At 44.0% G+C, this 23572-nt stretch overlaps 1 protein-coding gene across 1 annotated transcript in view; it reads right to left on the bottom strand.

The window, feature by feature from the left end:
* AMT (aminomethyltransferase) overlaps nt 1-23572 on the bottom strand; it is a 194883-nt gene that overhangs the window by 135626 nt on the left and 35685 nt on the right. Inside the window, exon 2 of the mRNA XM_085625050.1 lies at nt 6858-7025. Coding sequence (XP_085481176.1) covers nt 6858-7025 — 168 coding nt within the window. The remainder of the gene's footprint in view (nt 1-6857; nt 7026-23572) is intronic.

Genomic DNA, 23572 nt, shown 5'->3' with positions numbered 1-23572 from the left:
CTGACTCTGGATTCCATTTTGGGAGACCCAGGGCTTCAAGGTAAAATATGAGGAGAGGTGCTAAAGGAATCCCCTCAGACAGATTTGTCTATTGCTACATTCCTGTAAGCAGGGTGGGAAACATTGTAGAGAGCAGAGCCAGGCTCCACCAGTATGCTTCAAAAGTTGTTCTTTGATTCCAAGAGAGGTCACAAGGAAGAGGCCTTGGCACATCTCAAGAAGATGATTAGAATAAGAGAATTATAAAGAGCAGAGCTGAGGCCCTGGGTTAACCTTTTGATACACATATTACTGTGCCTGACATCCAGGTGTGAACTTCTAGTCACTCCCATGGCCTGTGTTGTTTGGGTATCAGATTGGTAGCCGCTCCTGCTGTGACAGACTGCTTTCTGGAGGAAGAGAGGGCAGTGGAGTGCGGACTTCAAAAGGAAGCAGACCCCCAACATAAACTTCCAAAAATCAGACTCTACACCACATTTGGTGTCTTGAAATGGACTATAAGAAGAGCTTGAGATACCATAAATTGTTGGCTGTCAAGCAGCCAGTCGGGCTGTGCGGGGAGGAGAAGCTTTGCAGGACTTTGCCTGTGACCAGGAATGAGGGCCAAGGCCTGCTAGTCTTCTAGCTAGTAGAGGGTACATTACCCAGGGAATCCAAGACCACCTACCCTGGAGCCTGGAGCACCAATGCCTGCCTGCTTGCATAGGCCAGTGTGTTCTTTGAAGAAGAGGAGAGTGTTGGAGGAAGTGAGATCCAGTGGGGAATCCTGTTGAGTGGATTCCCTTAGCAATGTGTGAGGAGACGGCTGCTGCAACAATAAGGTCATTGCCCTACACAGGTAAAGTTGGCAACCCTTGTATGCCAGAGGAAGGCCATCGTGAAGTGAGCAGTGACCGATACGGCACTGAAAGGTCATGGCCCGTGTGCAGTGAGGAACAGCCAACCCAGTATGCCAGGAGGGGTCAAATAGAGGAGAGCAATACAGAGTGGGAAGTAGCCCATGTGCGGTAGAAAACTGGCAAACAGGAGGGGCGGCTGAAAAGAGATCTGATGTGCCGATAGGATCGAAGTCTGTGTGCAGTGGAGAGAAGGGGACCCCATATACCAAAGGGGGCTACTGAGACCAACAAAGAAGTGTGACCTGGTCGAGATTGTCACCGGAGAAGAGAGGCCACTGTGGTGACTCCTATGGGCCTGCACCTTGACAGAAGATCAGCTTCAGGACTTTCGGACTCCCCCACCCACAATGGGAAGGACCAAAGAACGTACCCAGGTTCGAGGAGCCACAAAGAACCTCGGTTTGCTTTGGCTGCATTACAGCATGTAGGAACTTGAGGTCCATTTAGAGCAGTCCGCCTGGGCCGCATGCAAAGAACTTACCAGAGACAGCCTCTGCATCTCCAGCTTCCACAGAGGGTTCACGCTCAGGGACTCCCATCACTCTGATCTGGCAGGTGTGGCTAACACCGATTTCAATCCACTCGGCCCCAGGGGATCTTGCTTGCTAGATAGTGCTCCATCGCTTCAACACTCTTGACTTTTATACAGAGTTGGAGCTGGACTCCCGAGACATGGACTACTTGTGGAATTTACCTGAATGTCACCTATAGTCAGTGGGTAATAACCACTAGAGCTTGGAGTAAGTTGGACCCCGGGAACTCCCTAAGGGAGACTAGAGCCCTGACCTCAGTGAACTGTGGAAGTTATTGTGCATGTCATATTTCCACATCTGGTGGTAGCAGTAAAATAAATACTCCTCTTTTCATGAAACCAATTATTTGACTGGACAATTATGTATTGCTTGCTGCTGCACATAAATTGAGTTGTGAGCCTATGTACACCCCCCTGTATCTGCCCCCCACCCCCTCGAGAAGCCTTGGAATGTTCAACCAGCACTACTACTGAGAGCCCGGCACAAACTGCCAACTCAGGACCTCCCTGGACTAGAAACAAACATCCTGGGTCCGGCTTGGCAGTTCAGGCTGGACTGTTCCCATGAGGAGCAGAGTCAAGACTAACTTGCATATGGTTGGGTCCATAGTGGGGTGGGGTAGTGAGAAAAGAATGATGAATTTAATCCAGGTCTCTTGACTGGGTGTGAATGTTAGATTTATTCAGCATTCCATCCATCTTTGTTGCAGCAGCAATTTTCGCCCTCAGTGGGATGAGTATGCCCAGACATGGGTCCCTTGCTTGCTGTGCCACTTGATTCAAGCCAGCTTGGCTGATGAGTGATGATACCCCGAAACCAGTCCCAGGATGCTTGCTTCCGTTTCAGGGAGGACCCAGCTTGGCAGGTCAGGATGGACTGTTCCTATGAGAAGCAGTGTCAAGAGTGATTTGCATATGGCTTGGTCCAAACTGGGGTGGTGTAGTGTGCAAAAGAACAATGGATTTAACCCATATCTCTTGACCGGGGTGAATGTTTGATTTATTCAGCGTCCATCATTTGTTGCCGCAGCAAGACAAACATAACAGCAAAATGTCACACTGGAAACCGTCATAACGACCAAAAAATACATATCCAAAGAAGGAAAAAAAATCACTCATCACCTACACGCTCCCGCTCTTTCAACACCAGAGGAACAGAAATAGCCAGCTCAAGTTTCAGGTGCAAACTTTACAAGTTTTTATGCCCAATATTCCATTAATCTCTGGGCCTCACAGCGATTTCCAAGTGATTGCTAACTAAAGCACAATGTTCCAGCCCTCAACCAAAAAATCCCAATCCCCCCCCCCCCGCCCAATGAGACGGAACTAAAGTGTATGGAAGGCCACGGCTCATGTGCCACTCATAGTTCGTGATTGCTTTAAAGTCTTTTGGTTTTAGGGCAGAAGCTCTGCGGGAAAGGGAGTAGGTATCCTAATATTTCCCTCACCGTACTAGTCACACCATTAAAAAAAAAAGGGCGAACCTACAGGAATTGCCAACAGCTATGCAATCAATCCTGCAGGGCACCTCAGCCCCTCAAGCATTTTGGATACGAGTTTGGGAACATACGACAAAAGTGAAGATGGGTGTAATACTAGCCATACCACAGCTTCTAATTGATCTTTCTGCTTGCTACTGACAGTGATGAGGAATGTATGTCTCAACTCAACCTCATCAATTTTATACGCTAGATCTACTCCCACAGGGTACGTTCCTAGTCCTTGTTATGTTTCCAGGATTATGTGACTTTCCGTGCAATAGCACCTGATACAAATTGGAAATAGTGGCCATGTTGCCTATTAACGTTTCAATGGCCATTTTTTCTCAGGTGGCACTTAGCTCAAAGTTTGGATTGGTGACAAAGTACCTAAGCTGTGCATAAACAGACATTGCTTTTAGGATAGGTGGAAATTGGCTTTACATAGTACACAGATTTCGAGGGAGGTAACAGAGAGCTAAACATACTAAAAATCATTCTGCATCCCCCCCACTCCTCCAGTTCTGAAATGCATGACCCTCCACAGCAGGAGTGAATTCAGTGTTGAAGTGGATAGGGGTTACGGGATATGTCACTAAGTCTTTAGACTCTGCAAACGTTTTTCTTGTCCTCAACGTAGTATTAACGAGCGCGCTCAAATTTGCATTTGGTGGTATGTATTTTTTGTCAAGTTATATTAAATCCCACAAGAGTCTGTGCACATTACATGACCCATATGTATCCAGTTTTTTTCAGACCCTGCCTTGAACCAGTCTGTGACCACTCTGAGTTGAGCTACCATATAATAACAGGGAGCACTGGCTTAGCCAACTCGCCTATGACATTCATCTGCATAAGAAGTATCTGAGGGCGACTCAGTGCCCTGTTGGATGTACTTCAAAAGTGTTCCGTCAATCCAAATATGGAGTGTCAAAACGTAAAATGTGATGTGAACCATCGGTCAAATTTTTTTTTAAAAATCCTCCATTAATATCTGCTTAACTCATGTTTTATTAAGTAACTGCTTGGGAGAAGCCTCTTGACTGAAACTTGTAAGTTTCCACTCTGTGATCACGAACTGTGAAATGCACGTGCAGGGTGTGAGTATGCCCACTCGATGTTCAGGGTGTGGGTAGGCCCACTCTAAAAAATAAGTTTCAACTCTTTGTCTAAAGGAATGCAGAGGCAGGCATGGAAAAGCTGCTTTACCTTAGAAATGCTTGATGGGGGCCTTGGGCCTTGAAAACTAAGAAAACGAATTAGTTATAAGCCACAGATTTACTGTCAAGACCCTCAGCTGTGAAACCAGTGTCTTCTTGTTCCTGAGTGCTTTCATGTTTGTTGTGTGATCTCATGTATAAAAGGCTTAACGTAACCCCAGTGAGGCAGAACACTTGGAAGTTCAGTCAACTGGGTGTTACTGCTCGAGCTTGGGGCAAACAAACATTGCTCATTATCTGCATACTACGTCGGTGTGCTGACTTTTTATTTCCTTTCAGAAATTGTGCTTTCACAGGAGGGCTGGAACATTTTCAGAAGCCTCATTTTTATAGTATTGATTCTTCCAATCCACAGATCATCAGTTTCACCCTGGACTCCAGGTCACTTTTTATAGCAGGTACTATAGGTGGATAATTAATATCAAATAGGTTTTTCAAGTGATCTTTACACCTAAATGTCAAACCTACCTCTTCGGCCAACAAAATGGGAGCATTCTGTCGAATACATCTACATCATCCTCCGAGAGGGTTAAGTTATGTGCTTCAGATATCTCAAAATTAATTTTACAGCAAGAGACGGATTCAAAAGCCTTACGAAAGTCCATAACTGCTTGAAGGAAGAAATGTGCAAATCCCAAAATAAGCAGCCCATGGTCAACTTATAAGGAGATTTTATAATCCTACAAGTCCAAATTGATTCCAATTAATCAATCAATCAATCAAAAAATAAAGTTTATTTAGACCAATTGATCTATAAACCACAATACATATTTTATCATCTAAAATCAACATAACACAAATTCTTTCCATTTGCTATAAAAATTCTACTGTCATAAAACTACATTTATACAATTAAAACCAAAATTCATTAGAATTAAAAAAAAACTTTGGCCTTTTCATGGATCTCTACTCAGTTTAGAAATTTATAAACCCCCTGCATAAATTTCCCAATGGCTATCGCAATGTCAAGATTTTCCATTTCCACTAAGCGGTCACGTGCTTGCGAGCGCTCATTGACATCATATTTTAAAAATATCGGTCGAAGAAACACTTTACGTAGATTTAAAAACAGATAACAGTCCAATAAAAGGTGCAAAATATCACACTTCTTTCTATTTTACACACACATTTACCATAGGGATGTGAAAGGGCAGCTTTTATTCCGCTATTTGTAAATAGCGGGTTAGTTCCTATTCTTAACTTAAAGACTTCATTCCTTAACCAACGGTTAGGTAGCAAATCCATATATGGAAAGCTGGAGTCTTTCTCCCATCCTGCGCTCATAAACTTTACAGAATCTTTTTCTCTCAAATACTTTAGATCTATTGCCTTCGAGCATACCTTACCCTGCACTTTAAGCACATTCTTTATCACATTAATTTGGAGTGTCATGGGGTCAATGTCCACCATCAGGTGATCACAAATGGTCAGGAGTTTCCTTCTTGTTGCCTTCGCCCACTTTAACTCACTGGATTGAATTTCCTTCATACGCCATTGTGATACCTTGGTGACTTCCCCCAGACCCAGGCGGTTCCAGAATCTAAGCAAGCTTGACTGGACCTGGACATTCCATGAAGGTAGGTCCAATTCCAATCTAATTGCCTGAATCATCGCCGACCATGGAAGGGACAGCAGGGATTTTAGACATTTACCCTCCTCTTTGTCCCATGAGCTTTTCCCATCGATGCATAGAACCTCTGCCCCATATTGGAATTGTGGCGGAACCATAGCCTTAAAGGCGTTCAATAGAGGTTTATGTGACATATCGCCATAGCTATAGTCGAATCTTTTCAACCCACATACCGCTAGATGCGCTTTTAGTTTCTGTGCTTCTAGATGGGTATCCTATTTCAAAGACCTTGTAAACCATATTCCGAAGTATTTATATTCATTTACAGTATCTAACTTGGTTTGGCCCAAGTACCAGCTAAACTTCGTACTCTTCTTCCCAATTCCAATTACCTTTTTCGATTGCAGAATCTGAAGGCTAATAGTTCTATAAATAGGGAAAATATGGGAACTGGGGAATTGGAAACCCTGCCCAGTGCCTCTTCCTCATCCATATGCATTAAAAGTGAGACCACTGAGGGTAAATCTTGCAGTCGGATTAATTAGCGAAGATAACTTTCAGGAAGTATGCGCCAAACCCATCTAAGAAGTATGAAAGACCAATCCACTCAGTCGAAAGCCTTCTCTGCATCAGATGACAAGAGTGTTGCAGGTATCCCCCTCAAGTGAGGCATTTTTAACCAGGTGTATCTCAGCCCTAATTTTGTCATCACGTGTTTGTCCACACTAGGCGAATCCACTCATTTGACTTTGTGTATGAAGCTTAGCACCAATATTAAGAAGCGCTATAGAGTGGTATGAGATGCACCGCTGAGCATACTTATGTGGTTTGGGAAGAACCAATAACTGCTTTTTCCCTTGAGAGAGTTGTAGCTTCTTTACTCAAGCAGTATTTAAAAAGAGATACCAATTTAGGTGGCCATTTCTGCACAGAAGCTTTATAACTAGGGCTATAACACTGTTTATCTTTGGATATTCACACACTATACTGATTATCAATTTGATCCATCTCCAAATGAAAGGAGGGTGAATACGCTCTGGTGGAATTTGCCCCAACAGTAGGTACTTACACTGCTTCCTCGGTATTTTAGGATTCTACTGGCCACTAGCAAACAATCTTACTTTGGGATCAATGTGGAACCGCAGTTGCGAAATTTACCTGAAGCATATGTGAAACGTCGAAGAGCGAGCAATGTCCTCGTGTGTGTAGGTGAGACTCAATGTGACTGTCTTTGTACTGCACTGGCATACTCCAGCCGGCAAACTCCACCATCTTCCCTCCATTGCTGATGTGAAAGTCGAACAGAGGGGTCTTCTTAAGGCCTTCCTGAAATGACGAAAAGTATAGAGAAAAATATATGATTAATGTGTAACAAGTCATTTACTTTAACTGATGAAATAATTAGAGCAACACTCTTAATGGGTCCATGGAGAGAAAGCACTATGACACAGATACAGTCTTCCAAAAGCTCCAGTCCATGGGAAGGCCATGCACAGAGTGAAATATGTTTCAGGCTAAGGCCTAGGTTTTGAATACATTTCAAGCTTTACTGAAATTCATAAAGAATTCTAGGAGGCGCTACATGGGTCACAGCTACCAAGGAGTACTAAAACGCATTAATATTTGCACACACAGAAATCTGACAAGTCTACATTTCTGTATGCAGAAATTAAATGTATATTTGCAATTCCACTTTAAAAAGTTATTTTGGGTCAACACAGGTAAAATATTTTCACAACAGAAAAACACTCCCCCTACATATTCGAAAGGATCCTTCCTTTTCCACCTGAAAATAATTGTAATCCTTTCTTCGCAGGTGTATATCTCATATGGCTTTCAAGGTTGGAAACTACCAGCAAAAAGCTGATGAATTTCCACCAAGTTTCGAGTCTGTCGGTGTTCACTACCATTTCAATGCATTGTCCAAAGCTCCTGCAATCGAAACAGAACCTCTAAAGTCAATATTTCAGTTTATCTTACTTGGTTTCATATACATTACTTCACTGGTACCATTTAAGTATTAGATATCGGTTAGATAAACTGTTTAAATAACTCACTATACAACCATAAATCCTGTCTAACAATTGAAGGTGTGTACAGGCAGAATTCCTCTTACTTCTGCTTGGAATGCCTCCTCAGAGATCGCAACATAAACAGATTGAAAAGTGAACTGCTATTAGAGAGCATGGTCTCCCCTCCCACAGCCTCCTACTAATAATTAATCTATACGTCACACACAGATAATACAACTTGAAGACTGAAACATAAAGGTTTGGCTTGGCTTTAAAAAGGGCTACAACCAATCCTCTATTTTATAATTTTATAACGGGAAACATTACATAATAAAATGGGCCAATTACCCTGGAGGCCAATCTACTGGTTACCACCATACCTTGGTGGCACGAGTATAGTCCATTGCAGAATTGCCAAGCTCTGCTATATCAGTTAGGAATATCACCCCCTCAATCTCCTGATGTACAAGCCTTTTTCCGGTCCTATAGCTACCAATGATGGCGGTCCTCGGGGCTGCGAGGGGGAGTGGTGGAGTCCTCCCACATATTAATATTAAATATAGCCCCGGGGAGGTCGAGGTCACTGGGGCAGTGCATGGAACCCCTGCATTTATGTGAATTAGCCCCGGGGAGGTGGCGATCCTCGGGGCTGCGTGGGTGGCTGGAGCCCCCCCACGCCCTACAATTTATTATAGCCCCGGGAAAGTGGCAGTTCCCGGGGCTGCGGGGGGGCCTGCGTGCCCCTGCATTTCCTTTGTGTTTAGCCCCAAGGAGGAGGCAGTCCCTCCCACCCCATCATTATTATTTGCCCTCGAGACCCGGCCCACCCAGGGGCCTAATTAAACGAAACGCAGGAACCAGCACTTAGTTTTTTTTTTTTTTAAATCAATGAGATTCGTGGATCCACCACAATTCCTGCCGAAAAGTAAAACAAAAAATGCTTTTTTTGGCTTTGGGGTCCCTGTGTATCCCCCTGAAGAGGTCTAGGGGTCAGGATGTTTCCATCCTGTCCCCTTATTAAAAAAAAAAGTCTGGTGGCTCAGTTCAACCGAGTCACACGATGTCTGCCAACACTTCCTAGTTGGAAGTGTTAGCAACCAATAAGATCTCAAGCACAAGATTGGGAGGGGTTGCGGATCCATCACGGCCACAGTTGTATGTCTGAGAAATGTTTAAATTTCTCAGGAACTACTGAACGGATTTACACTATTTAACAAAAAGGGCGCTTTCTGGACCAAGAGCTATCTTTTGGCCAAATATGGTGTAATTCCTACTAGCAGTCCGGGCTGTAGCCAGGTCTAAAGTTTCCAATGGAAATTAACAAGGGGAAAAAGCATTTTAGGACCCCCTTTCTCTCGGCCCCCGCTTGACAGATCAGCCTGACGTTTTCAAGACAGTAGCTGAAGTGAGCGTCAAGCTAGTTTTGAAAATTTCATGAAGATTCGTCAAAGTACGCCAAAGATAAAAAGCAATTGAAAAACAGCTTTTTAATAGAAATTAGGTCTTAACTATAACTACCTACTGGCGACTGCCAGTAGGTAATAGAGACGCACACATATATTGCCTACTGGAGGATGTAGTTACCATAGGAAAAGTGTTTTTGACTTGCCTATATCTTTGGCGTCCTTCGACGAATCTTCACAAAACTTTCCACATAAAGTGCCCCTGTTATTCTTGTTGTGCATGGGTGATCTATCAAGCGGAGACCGAGAAAAAGAGAGGGAGTGTAAAAAAACATGCGTTTCCCATGTTAATTCCCAAAGGACCTTTACACAAGGCAACAGCCCCATATGCTTCACAGAATTACACCAAATTTGGCAGAAAGCTAGTTGTTGGTTCAGGGAGTGATTTGGTGTAAATCTGTTTAGTAATTGCAGTTATTTAATTTCCAATTGTATATATAAGGACACGGAGGATCCGCTACCTCTCCCGATTTCATGCTGAGATCAGATTGGCTGCCAACACTTCAAACCAGAAAGTGTTGCCAGCCATCTTATACCCTGAACCCCTAGGCTGCTTGAGGGGAGGTCCCACAGGGGTCCCGCAGTGCCAAAACAGCATTTTTAAATTTTGTGTTCTTTAAATTGGCTGGATCCATGGATCCCGGCGAAATTTTAATAAAAAAAATATATATTGCGGGCTCCTGTGCTTGCCTAATTAATGGCCCCCAGGTAGGCATTTTTTTTTAATCACTCACAGCCCGCTCCACCTCTTGGGGCTTAACATTGCCACGGGGACCCTCACCTCCCCGGGACTTCTTTGTAATTTTATGCGAGGAAGGACTGTACGGCCTCCCTGCTGCCCCGGGGACCACCTCCTCCCCAGGGTTTATTTTCTTTATAAATGGGGGGTTGGGGCTCTCAGAAACCCCCACGACAGCCCTGGGGACCACCACCTCACGGGTGTTTTCATTAATGCGCTGGGGCCCCGCCATGTCAATAAACCTAATTTGGGTGACAGGGTACCGATTTTGAAACCCAATACTGGCTTTGTTTTAACGGTCTCCTGTCTGAAATTGCCTCTGCTTCAATATAAGTCAATGTGGAAAATACAGTACCCCAATTTAATTTTCAAAATTTCCCACTTTGCTGTTCTAAAATGTTAACATGCATGCAGCACCCCATACTACAATGGTCTATGCACAGCACTTTGCATTTGAAATGCTTCTGCTACAATAGAAATGTCCTCTGGAAAACCTTTGCTTCTTGAACTAAATGATCAAATGCATAAATGGAACAACGATGCAACTGTTTCTCGTGGTAGGCCTTCCGTTTCTACTCAATTAGAAGCAGGTCTTGACTCTACTAGCTTTGAAGACAAATAGGTAGAAAGGACTTCTCACCACTGAAAAAATGTTCCAGAAAAAAGGAACATTTAGCCCACAGAAACCCTCCTGTTCCATACTGCTGACGAGGCTGGAAACTGCAGGGCACAATCGCAGGATTATCTTTACAACCTGGCAGTGAACAGATATGGTTTGTTTCACACACAGCAGCCTGCCACCCTTTGCTCCCTCTGGCACAGACCACCTTGAACAAATGTGGGTATAGAGAGCTGGCTTCTCCACAAACTTGCTGGTTTAAGGGATCGCCTTGTTTTCATTATTTGAAAGGTTGGATGGACTATCACAGATTGGGGAAGAGTTAGTTTATCCAAATGTCCGGAAGTCGAGTTAACAGAGCTTGAACTTTGTAGATCGAAGACTGTGGCTCTGAACAAGTTCACTGTTTAGCTTCCCAAAGGTGTCCACTCCTTTAAAGCTTAAAAATTCCAAGAAATTCATTTGTTTTACTAGAAGAGTAGAGTTAAGAAGGAACCCACATAAAAATGCAAAAGAAGGCCTAGTTAAACCCTGCTAGGGGAAAGCAGGACTTTTAGCACCTGTGGAAGGAGATGTGTAATGAAAGCTTTCAGCTTGAGGATTTATACTGACACTAGACAACAATGTCCATACCTGGGATCAATGTAAGGATGAAAACAACTCGGGTAAGATTTAAAGAATTGCCTGCTACCTTGCTGGTCCTAGACAAACTAAAGAGAGCACATGGTCTCAATCACCACAACACTGCTTCTTCTTTGTTTGCCTGCTTGTGCTTTTGTCACTAGAAGTAATTCTCCACTAAACAGTAAAGCAAAAATGTTTCTACATCTTTCAGGAAAGTGCAGAAACAAAGGAGGATACCACCTCATGAAAAAAAGAAATTCAAGGGCTATTAAGATCTACAAGAAGGTATTGGGCTCACATGGAGGAGTAAGGACAATATAATACATTTTGGGTGGGAATGTGTGATTTGTAATCGTAGCTTACTATCAACAGTTTCACATTTAAACCTTGCATTTGACACAATCCCTTTAACTACGCTTTGAGCCATAACCAAACTACAGTAAAACAGCCCGAAAGGTTTTTAAACACACGGGGTTAGACTGCTCTTAGCCCCTAGCTCTGTAGCTGGACTGTTGAGCGAAATAGTGGAGGAAAAAAACATTAGTCTTATCAACACTCCAGTGGGCGTAGTTCACAGGGATGGGACAATATTGCCAATTCCTCAGACCTGACAAAGATGAAGAAGAGTATGTTTAGATGCGTGGGATACCCACTTTGCACTGAGAAAGTCAAACACAATCACAAATGCATTTATAATTTACAAATCTTAATTTAACACTAACCTAGACTACAAGAGGCACCCCATAAAAAAAGTTTCTCAAATTGGTGGGTCTGAATATGCTATGCCTTAGGATGTGATGATACAAGTAAATCCAAATACAAATCTCTGTGATAACATGTTCCAAGCAGGACCTAGATAAAGAGTATCCAAGAAAAGATGATCAAATTAAATGGGCATGCTGAAGGGATCATATGCCCCAGAGATTCCGGCTATACATGTAGAAGCAAAGATTAGTCACCACCACTCAAATGTTCAAAGATTTGCATGAAATAACAATTGAACTAGAACAAATGCAGCAGGGTATCATGTGCTCATGCAGTAAATTCCTATTATTACTTTGGATCAATGTATATTGCGACCCTTTTCCATTTTATGGGTGTAACTTTAGGTTACAGCCACATTCTGATTCAATATAATTTTTCAGTTGGCAGCGGATGGGCAGGATAGTCATTTTTCCTGTAATTTTAAATTCAATATTGATTTTGGGTAAGAACTGTACATCATGCCTCTCCTGTTCTGAAAACTAATAAAAATAATTAATGAAAAAGGGAAAACACTGTGTACGACTAGGGAGACAAAAGTTCACAGATGCCAACGTCAACTGTGCCACCTACAATTTGTCTCTATTTCTTTTATGAAAGATCCTTTGTTTGGGGTGTCTGATGCCCCATAATCATAGGAGCCTCCTCAGACCCAAATTCAGTGCTTCTCCAGCAGAGATGCAGCTAATGCTTAGAGGGATAAGCATTTCCATGAAATTGTCCGATGGAATACAATTTCCCCCTCTTTATTACATGGTAGCACTGAAGCAGTATGCAAAACTTTTGTAGCAATATCAATTTTGGTGTTCCTTTTTCGAGATCTACAAGCTTCCTGGTAAAAGTGAGTGAACTCCTATAGCTGGGAACCTCATGTCCCCCATCTAGTGAACTTGGGAGAATGTGTCTGGTTTGATGCACACTTAACAAACCAGACTGTATGTTTTGATAGTAGATATGTGCCTTTGAGTACACTGCCCATGGCCACTGCCTCCCCTGCTGCAGTCTTTCTCTCTTGGTTTGTGCAGAATTAACATCATTCAGGCAATCTCCCTAAAAAGTGCTGGAATAAACCCATTAAGTGGCCCTGCTTTAAGCAGGAAGGAATTCTTTATCAGGAATTGCTTTCTCCCGGTCTGATTTACACATCATTCCTGTCGGAATAGGATCTTGGACTCCAGGGTGGAAGAGTTTCAAAAGATGTCCTTTAAGGTCATTGGAGATACCTAGAAATTCAACCAATCCGGCCCCACCAATTTGCATTTGAACCATGTCCAAATGCCACATGCTGCCAAAATAAATGGAGGCCAAGCTCCTGCAATGCGAATAGCTACATCAAGCGGTCCAGCGTGTATAGCAGTGCTTCCTGGATATCATGCTGCACAATGCATGTTTCAGAGAGGATCAAACCCGTGGGTCTGTTCTGATTGTGTACATGACAGACTGTCTGCTACAACTCCCCTTCGGCAAACTGAGAGCTAGGTGACATCAACAAGATGGAAGTGTAGCTCTCCAGTAACCACCTCAGCACAGGCAGAAGAAAACTACAGCGACTGAGTGCAGGTGTTAGGCCAGTTTTTCTTACGTCACCCAGGGGCACCTGGGCAATTCTCGTAACATATACAGCCTCGGTTCCTCAAACCTGAGGAACTAGATATAACTAAGAGCTGATATTTTAGCTGCCCCATTTGTAGGCTTTGTCTTGCAAGGCCAGCAAAGGCTACGTCAAGCATTGCTCTTGGAGGCCAATTTAGATTCAGAAAGGGAGATGATATACTCAATTACCATGTCCAGTCAGTGTTACAGTTTTAAAAACAAGATGAGATTTTTTTTTATTCACAGCTAGATTCAATAGCTTATTAGAATGCAGTTGTGACAACAATTATTTATAGTACTACTGAAAGGCAAGAGACACTTGACTGTTTTAGTCAGTTGCAGCGTGCATGGATCTAAGGGGAACATGGGGAGACATGGGTGTGCAAAGTAGATCTTACAGAGCCGTAGCGTGTGTGTTTGATTCATTAAACAGTGCCGATTGATCGACACAAATCTTGCGGTCAGTCAGCTTGTTTCAGAGTGCTCGCTGACAATTAGTCCCCTTCTGTCACTTCTGTTGTGGATATGGTTTCTGCATGCTTGGAGGAGCACAACACAAACATGGAATTCTGCTATTGGACACAAGGGTCCCAGGGTTCATACTAGCAAGTGACCTTAGCCTCAGTGGAAACACTAAGGAAGGTCACACTTGAGGGATTATTCATAAAAGCAGTGTCAAAAAGACCACTACGACCAAGCCAAGGAATGTGACCTTTATAGTTGTGACAGGCGCGTATGACTATGTTGGCAAAAGTGTGGTTGCTTTCCTAGGCACTGCTGTCATGGAGACAAAAGAGGAAAATTGTAAAGGGGGTAGAATACTGGGTTACCCTCTACTTAACGTCAGAAGTTCATCTTCAGGGTTTTAGAGCTCTGACCTCCAACTCTGCAATGAAACCTCAGTACTACATCCCTCTGAGTGGAAAAAAATGAAGGCACAGCTGTTGGTCTTGGAGGGCATCACTGGCTGGGATGAGTGAGCTGCAGCTGTAGCTCTTCAATGTGGGCAGTCTCAGCAGACAGGCATAAGGTCCTCACTGCAGCGTTCACAGCAACTGAACCACTGTGGTTCTTGAGAGGACGCAATGCAGGGTCAACTCATGCAGAGCTATCTATCTTCGTCATAGCGTGCTAGTAGCTGCATAAGTCTTTTCTCAGTCCTGCTGCTGTCTGTAAGGAGGTCAGTAAATATTATTCTTCTTGGTATAATTATTTTTCCGGAGTGGGTCACAGATCGTATTCTTGAAGGCAACAATAAACAGACATTCTGCCTCAGAAGGTCCACTCATATCCCTAATAGTTGATGTCAAGCCAACTAGTCATTCTGAATCTGGGCATGGATCCAATCAATGTCAAGTGTAAATTACATCCGGGACAGTCCACTCACTTGGCAGGAAGTATCTCAAAATGATCACAATCACCCCTGTCGAGTAGTTCCTATGAACCTATATAGGATCTGCGGGTTTAGACAAAATGCACTGTAGGATTGATGTCAGACTGATTCTAGACACCCCCACCGGGTATGTTAGCCTGTATACCAGCTAGCTCACAGTGCCACTAGAAACCTCTCTTACCAAGGAGAGAATAGTTCTTGGCAACTATCAAACATGACAACCCTGATCCTTCAGGATTGTGGAAACGGTGTATTCCTTTTCGTTCAGTCACTCGTGCTCACTTTGTCTCAGAGAGATGCACAGAATAAATGGTGGGGATGTTTTTCAATATGCATTTATTGAACCAGCGTCATTCTAGTGTAAAATAAGTGCGCTGAAACAACCATTAGACAGTAATAGATATAAATGATTATAAGAACTAACACAGTAAAAGGATGGTATATTTTGAACATCGTGTTAAAACAATGAATACAGGCAAGTATATAGAATACATAGTATTAGTAAATGCGTACTCCTACGATGCGACCCTAACTAGATGTACCCAAGTGTACCTAGCATGTATGTGGGTGTAAAAGCCAAGAATCCTTCTAGGATTAAGTCAACCCCATTACCTGAAGTGAGAGACTGTGGGACCCCGTCTTGGTCTCGAGATGGACAGCCCGCGAGGGATGTCAGACCACTGCGAGCTGGAGTGTCTGCATGTAGGAACCTCAGCGCCTCGCGTCAGTGTGTCGGCATTGAAGTCCTTTTTTCCCCTCAGACGACCTCAGCAAGATATGGTGGTTATATACCCAACGTGGTAGCCTCAGGGGTTCTTCCTTGCTGCGTCATGTCGGACTTAGGATGATGGAAGGAATGACCCTTGTAAATAGTTATTATGCAGGAGATGGTAGTCCTCCTGCGTTTCCAAGAATCCTCATGCATAATGAATGAGGCTAGTTTTCAGCGAAAACCCTACGTCCTGTAAGCAGTACCGTAACTAGGTAAAAGGTCAGTCCCAAGAACCAGTATGTAGTGTAATGGTAGGGAGAATATAGGTGAAAGGTTAGGTGACCACCTGAGCCTATATTGAGGTACCTATATGGAACATAACACTGTGGATCAAGGATAATAGCAAGTATCCCATAATATTAGCAGGGTTTAGGCATCAGTTCCAAACAAGTCTTAGGCAAACCAGTGGCTGTTGTGCGGCTTCAGCTCTCTTCTGACAGAACTGACCATAGAAGAGGGCAGAGGCAGTCAGCATACCCCTTCCATACAGGTGACAGCAGAGGCCGTGCCTTTGGTCATGGTCTTTGTATGGGTGTCTCTTCTTTCAGGCCACAGGCCCGCCTGTCTGAAACAGTTAGTCTCAATAACATGAGTATACATACTTACTGCTCCGATCAAGGTTTGTTGATCCAAACCAGAAACACAACAACCTACCCACAATGACCTGTGTGGGAAGGAAGAGTAAGGGAGGAGGGGGACTAGGATGAGCAATGCAGGGATGTGAAAGGGGCAGAAAAAGGGTGTGATACAGGTACCTGGAAGGACTACTGTTAAAACACTGAGGTTATACATAATCTTGAGGCCAAATAGTCACATGGTGACCCCCTCATGTACACACAAACGCCTCTTAACCATTCCTTACACAGTAAGAATTAGAGATACAGTCACAACAGACTACAAATTTACCAGTTTAGACCAGCAGGCTGTGTTCCCAGCAGGGAGACACGTAAAAATACCTTACCCTCCATCTTGGGCCTTTATGCTTGGAAAAGAGTTCCTGGATCACAAATGAATTCCCTGGACCCTCTAAAGCTGTGAAATAGTTCCAACAAGGTTATCCCCAGTGCATCACCATACAAAGATCACATGCAGGACAACTATATTGGATATTGTGATTTTTAACCTATTGGGATCTGAATTCTTTATTTGGGGGTGATGACAGACTTCCTCCCTCCTTCATCTCAAAGGAGAGGTTTCATATAGCTCCAAAGCCATTTGGTGCATGCATCCAGCTATAGCCTACCACTCTCAAAATATAGAGATCATTAGGGTCGGGGAGCTACTAACCTCACAGCCAAGTTAATCTGCAGCAGAAGCCGCCAGACGTATTCAGCAGTGATTTGCAATACAAAATATTTCTTTTTAATTCTGGGGTCAACTAACTCTAATGCACAGTCTGCTAGCCAGACACTCAACGAAACTGTGCAATATTGCAATTGTTTATCTCCAGTGGAAGATATTGGCTGTAAGAGCCCATGGTGACACCTGACCAACCACAAGGTACCAGGAGGAATAATATATTTTGACCTTGGCTAGAAGGAACTGGGATAAATGGACCATTATAGTCATATTTACTTTGGGGTTACTTCTTAATTTGCCCCAGAATGGTGGAGCGGTGCATCCCGCACAGTAGCCACAGACTCCCATGTTGAAAGTTTCCACATTCTACACAGTTAAAATGTGATCCCTGGCACTGAACTCTCATAAAACCACGAAATTGGCCACAAACCACGGAACAAGACCTATACAAAAACCTATTTTCCTCAAAATGTTTAAATGTTAGGGCTGGACACTTTGACCAAACTTTCACAATTTTAGTGTAGAATATTTGCAAGATTTATTTTTTCATGTATGAAACCTATCTGAACATTGATATTTGGAGGGTGAGAGAGAGGGGGGAGGAGGGGGGCGAGAGACAGAAATAATAATTGTGTTCTGTTTCTTACTCAACCTTCACACAAAATGCTCCTTCTGAACAGTAGAGTTACAAAGGATCAGAGGCAAAACTTTTCATTTCAGAAATGATATTGTCTCCAGGTCAATAAGGAGCTCAAGCAGTCGTACCTCTGATTCTGCCAAGTGACCCCCTTGATATAGAAAAAGAGAATAGGAATATGGCACTCTGAGGTTATGGACTCAATCATAATCTCAATTCTATGAGGGCTATGTGTAGGGGTAGTAGGCGGCAGGAATGATGAACTTGAAGTCAAAGAAATCAAATTGGCATTGAGACGGAAGCAGTGCTTAATTTGAGCCGGTGCTTTCCGGTGCTCAGCACCAGCACTTAATTGGTTTCCAGTGCGCGACACCGGCACCTAACTGTTTTAAGTATGATGTTCACAGGCTACCACATGGTGGTGCTGCTCCTCTGATTTAAAGATGCACAAAAGAAGGGTTGTTTAGGAATACAATCTACATTAAAATAGTGCTAATACCTGCCTCCCCAGCCATTGCTTTAGCTTTGGGGACCTAGAATAATCTGAACTGTCGCACTTGCAGGAGAGAGATGGTTAGTAGTTGCTTTGGCAGCAATGACAAGGGCGATGTGTGGTGCAAGCTGCAGTGGCCTCCTGGTCAGAGCCCTGGCACTTCATATTTTACAAATTAAGCACTGGACGGAAGGTCAGTGCAAAAAAAAACCCAAAAAAACACATTAAGGTTTAATGTGGTTATTGCTTTATATAAGAAACGTTTCACTAGCATGAAATTCATACCCAGCATTCAAGAAAAGAATTTGCTTTTCTATACTGCACCATTTCTATAAAGGATCATTTGGCGCTCCTATGAACCTTCCATGAAATGAAGCAATGGTATGTGTGTCTGGCCTTCATCAGCTCATACAGTGCTATACGTCAGAGCCAACAACAAAGTTCACTAACCGAGTAAAGTCCAGCTGTGTTTATCTGCCATTGTAAAATATTTGATAAATGAACACTGTCATTACTGCTGTGCACACAAAGAGCGAGGACGCTAATAAACTGCTCCTGTTTTCTTCAATTTTCTACCTACTATACATTTCTCTCACACATATATTCATGTTCATAACTATTAACATGTACATTACTACACTAAATATATGGATTTACAGTGCTTTGTGTAAGTGGGTTCTCTAGGACCACAATGCTATAGTCATGCACACTCTAACCTAGGAAAGCTGAAAAGGGCCCTCCTTCCTTAGGCTAACGTATTCTGAATTCGTTCTGCTTTTATAAGTCAAAGTTATGACTAGCCTACTGAGCTAATCTCTCCAGAAGCGTGCGGGGTTTCTTGAATGAATGTGAGTGCCAAGTGTAATACTTTAAAGCCACTTGAATGTTAGCCATAAATAAAAAGGACAGAATATCAAGAACTCTCTTTTTCTTGATAGGTCTATTATTTCAGTCCTGATGAAGGCCAGCCAAATCAAAGACGGTTAAAAAATGCATTAGCAAAAACAGCTGGAAGCTGAAAGATATAAAATAACCAAAATATTTAATTACGTCACCCTCTATCTACAGTGGTGTGCCTCTCATAACCGGTTCAATGAAACACCACTGAACCTACACATCTCGGTGTTCCAACCTTTGTAAAAATTCCTAATGGACCGTAATAGACTGCCTATAGTTTTTTTATATTCACCGATTTAGTGTTTTTTTCCAGTTTTTAAAAAAAAACTTTCTTTATTGGTATTTATAGATAGTGAAACACACAGGCACATACGATATCGCCATTGTCACATAGATGTACATTACAAGTGCGCCCAGTCATAGTTCTTACAATCTAGTAGCCTCTCGGCTCTTCAGGCCGTTCATCGCTGTCCGGAGTGGGGCTGCAGATATGGGCCGAGTCCAGCCTCTGAGTGTGCCCTGCTGGAGTGCGCCAAGATCGCCTCGCGGCAGGGATGCCGTGCAATGCGACTGAGCCCCCTGTAAGGGGCGTCGCAGAGGCTATGGAAGTGCGGCCATTGATTAACCACTAACTAACTGGGGGTCGAAAACCAGGGAAAAGGGGGGGGGGTGCACTGTGTCGCCCATCGGGAGTACTAGTAGCTACGCGCTCTTGAGGTCGGACCATCATGTGGGAGAGGGCCGGTGTGGACGCGGAGATGGGGAGGGTGCGGGGGGGGTAGGAGCAGCGCGCCTGGCCTATGTGGACTCTGGCTGTGAGGCCCCTGGTGGCAACCCCTGCGAGACACCGGGTGCTGGACCTGCCTGCGCATTGCCCGGGGTGGATTCCGGAGTGGCGGGCTCCCCCGATGGGTCTATCATTCCCGAACTCGCCGCTGCCTCAGTTTCCTGCGTGAATGTGTGCATTAGCATGGCCCAGGGCATGGAGATCGGATGTTTGCGCATCCCACGGGCCTCCTCCGTTCTGAGTGTGGTTTCCTCCGCCTTGCCCCACTTCTTGACGGCCCCCACCCATGCCGCTATGGGGGGCCCCCCCGGCGCCTTCCAATGCATAGCAATGCAACGTTTAGCGAGAATCAACATTAAGAAAGCAAACCTCCTCTCCACCTTCTGCCGCTTATGCCGACCATGAATTCCCAGCGCACACGCCTCCCATGTGCCCAGGTCCTGGAACCCTGTAACCGTCTCTAGGGCAGCGTGAATCGTTTGCCAGTAACTGTAGAGCGTCGGACAGTCCCAAAACATGTGCCTAAACGAGGCAGCAGGCTCCGAACATCTAGGGCAGCCAAAGCCACACCCCCTCGGGGAAATATTTCTGCAACTTTTCAGGGGTTAGATACGCCCTATGCAGGATATGCAACTGAATGTTCTTAAACCGATAGTTACGGGACACTTTCTTAGTGTATTCTAGAGCCCTCGTCCACTCCCTATCATGCAGGGGCCGTTGGAAATCATCTTCCCAGTGTTCCCTGAGGGTCGCCAGCGTTGGACTCCGCAGGGCTCTCACAGCTTTGTATATCCATGTGACTAGATGGCGGCCGGGCCCCATCTGGAGTACCGCATGGATGACCGGGTGTGAAGGGGGCTCCGCATCAATCCCCCCCACTGCCTACGGCAGTCCAGGAGAAGCTGTCTATGCCGCAGGAATTGGCCCCTGGGGAGCTCGAAGTCTCCGACCAGCGCCTCAAAAGGCTGCAGGCTCTCACCAGAGAACAGCATCCCCACCTCTGTTACCGCGTGATCCGTCCACACCCGCATCATGTGCTCCGTATAGTATGCCCGACCCCTGGGTAGCCCCACCAGTGGTAACAACGGGGAGTACAGGGGAATACCCCGGCTAAGTCGATGAACACGCGCCAACCAGGCCCGCGCCGTCATGACCTGGAGGGGCCGGGAAGTCGGCGGTGCCGCCCCCGGCAGCAGCATGCGATGGACAGCGGGGATCGAAATCCGCCCCGTCGCTGTGTGCAGCTCTTCGGGCGCCCTGCCCGCCGTCCACCGCGACACCCATTGCAACTGGGCAGCAAGGAAATACGCCTCGAATGAGGGAGCCGCCAACCCGCCCTGATCAAGGGGAAATTGCAGTTTCGCCAGGGCTATCTGCCGGCGGCCGTTGCCCCAGATGAGAGTCCCGAGCAGGGTATCAATTCCCGAAACAGGGATCTCGGGGGAACCACTGGGAGATTGGAGAAGAGGTAGAGCAGGCGCGCCACCAGGATCATTTTCGCAACGGCTATCTTTCCCGGGACAGCCAGGTGGAGACCCTTCCAGAAATGGACCAAGGATCGGATGTCGCCCATCAACTTGCGGTAATTCCCCTCATATATGTCTTGCGGCGTATGATATAATTTAATGCCGAGGTATCGGACCGCTTGGGGACTCCACGAGACTGCATTGTCTCCGAGTCGTATCAGACCCTGGGGCACGACCTGTGTTAAGGGGTAAACAGTGGACTTGGCCCAGTTCACCCTAAGGCCCGTCACTTCCGCGAAATCATATTGTTTTTTTTCCAGTTATGTGAAAACTGCAGACATAATCTTACCAGAGTATAAAACGTCACTTTGGCATTCACTTGCCTGCCATATTGTTAACTTCACGGAATAGCGGTCTAATAAAAATATAAGAAAAAATGTTTTTTTAGAACAACCTTCAAATGGGGCCGTGCTAAAGCACAGTGGAAAGAATATGTGTTTGTCCATATAGGTAAGGAGGTGTCAAAGAGCCAGGTTCTTGCCCGAGGCCTGCAATATATCATTAATTTGACAAACTTTACATCAATGATACAAATTTCAGATACATCCAATGTAACTGAAAAAATGGTAAGGACAAAATGGCCCCACTATTCAAAACCTATGTAGTGGACATCCAGAAACACGGTAGAATAACAGGTGAAATCAGCATTGGCAGCAGCAAGTGGGTGAAGTTACGTCAGATATACCATCAAGGAAGAGAGAGAACTAAAAGAGTACATCAAGTGTGTCAAGAAGTGGGTTTGGGAGATGGTCAGAGTGAAACAATTCGTATCATCAGCTAAAATGTCTTTTATATCAGACAAACAAGAGCAATTGTATTCCAATATTTAGATGTTTAAACAATAGCCCAAATCTAACCATCACACAAGTTGCCAAGTCAGCTCTTGCAGGCAGAGAAATGCACAGGAATATAACAAGTGCTGGATATGGAATGGTAGGGTGTGCATACGAATAAGCTAAAGTCTTACCAGGATTTTTATCGCTCAAGTGCATTAGCGATACAGAAAGGGCAAAGTGAGAGAAAGCTTAAGGTGTGGTTTAAAACAGAGAAAGCAACACAGAACAACAGTCAATGAGGTACAATTCTCTGACTTGATGTACTTAAAGACAGAAAATTGTGTCCCATATTTTACAGAATCCTTTTATATGATATTCTTCTCTGTATATCACCCTTTCATAAGTAGCTATGTTGACACTTCTCATTCAATAATGGTCGATCAGCAGAGCCAGGGGATATACAAAGTGAATTAAAAAAACAAGCAAAAAATGTTTTACCAAAAAGTAGCCAGCCAAATGTTAATACCTTACAGAAAATCAAGTGTATGCTCTTAAAACATAGATTATCAAAAGAAAACAAACCATGAACCTCCATGAGAAAATGACTGTGTGCTCATAGAAAGAGCATTTGTACCAAGTAACAACACTAAAGTAATACGCCAAAGTGCAAATATATAAATAAACAAATAAAATGCTTCTTGTAAAAATATCTCAAAATGAAAAATGGCAGTGCAGACCAGCCAGATTAATTTAAAAAGAGCTTGTGGCAAAAATCGTCCCTTTTTAAAATAAATCAAATAATGATCGTGATACAGAAAATTATTATATTATGAGGTTTTAAAATACATAACATTTGTTAGCAATGGCTTAAGGAAACCACAATTGGTACTTCAAACTAAACATTTATTTTGCTTTCCGTCCAGTCACATGTCCTTGGTGATACCAAACAGTCATTATTAATGTAATCTTTTCAACAAAAGCACAATGTCGACTTTAAAATGCATTGCATGAATTTGTGTCTCTGCATATCATTCCTACCTGCATGTAACATGGAGATGGAGACTTCATAATACTAAACCACGGAAACCTTGCACTCCTAACTCGGCTACATAGTTTTAGCCTTGAAAACTTACATCCTGTTAGCTTCTATAATGATACAGGGACAAACAGGGCCATCATCTGAAAATTAATTCAGGTTATTTTTCTGGGTTAGAGAGAGAGAGACACTTGTTCACATTTATTTGTTGTGCATGTTTTAAAGGCCAACTAAAAATAATTCCAAATAAATGTGTTAATGTTATTTAGCTTCCTTAGCTAGGCGAAACAACTCAGCTAGCCATTCCCATTGATCAGGTAGGGTGGTCTTCCTTGAGGTTTTCATGACACATACCTTGGCCACTGCTAGAGCTTCCTAGGTTTGTGATTACTAAGACCCACCATGTCAAACATTGCATGGAATAGGGCTAGCTGGACCGATGGAG

The sequence above is a fragment of the Triturus cristatus genome, chromosome 9 (assembly GCF_964204655.1).
Source record: "Triturus cristatus chromosome 9, aTriCri1.1, whole genome shotgun sequence".
NCBI lineage: Eukaryota > Metazoa > Chordata > Amphibia > Caudata > Salamandridae > Triturus > Triturus cristatus.
This window is presented reverse-complemented; position numbering and strand designations above follow the sequence as displayed.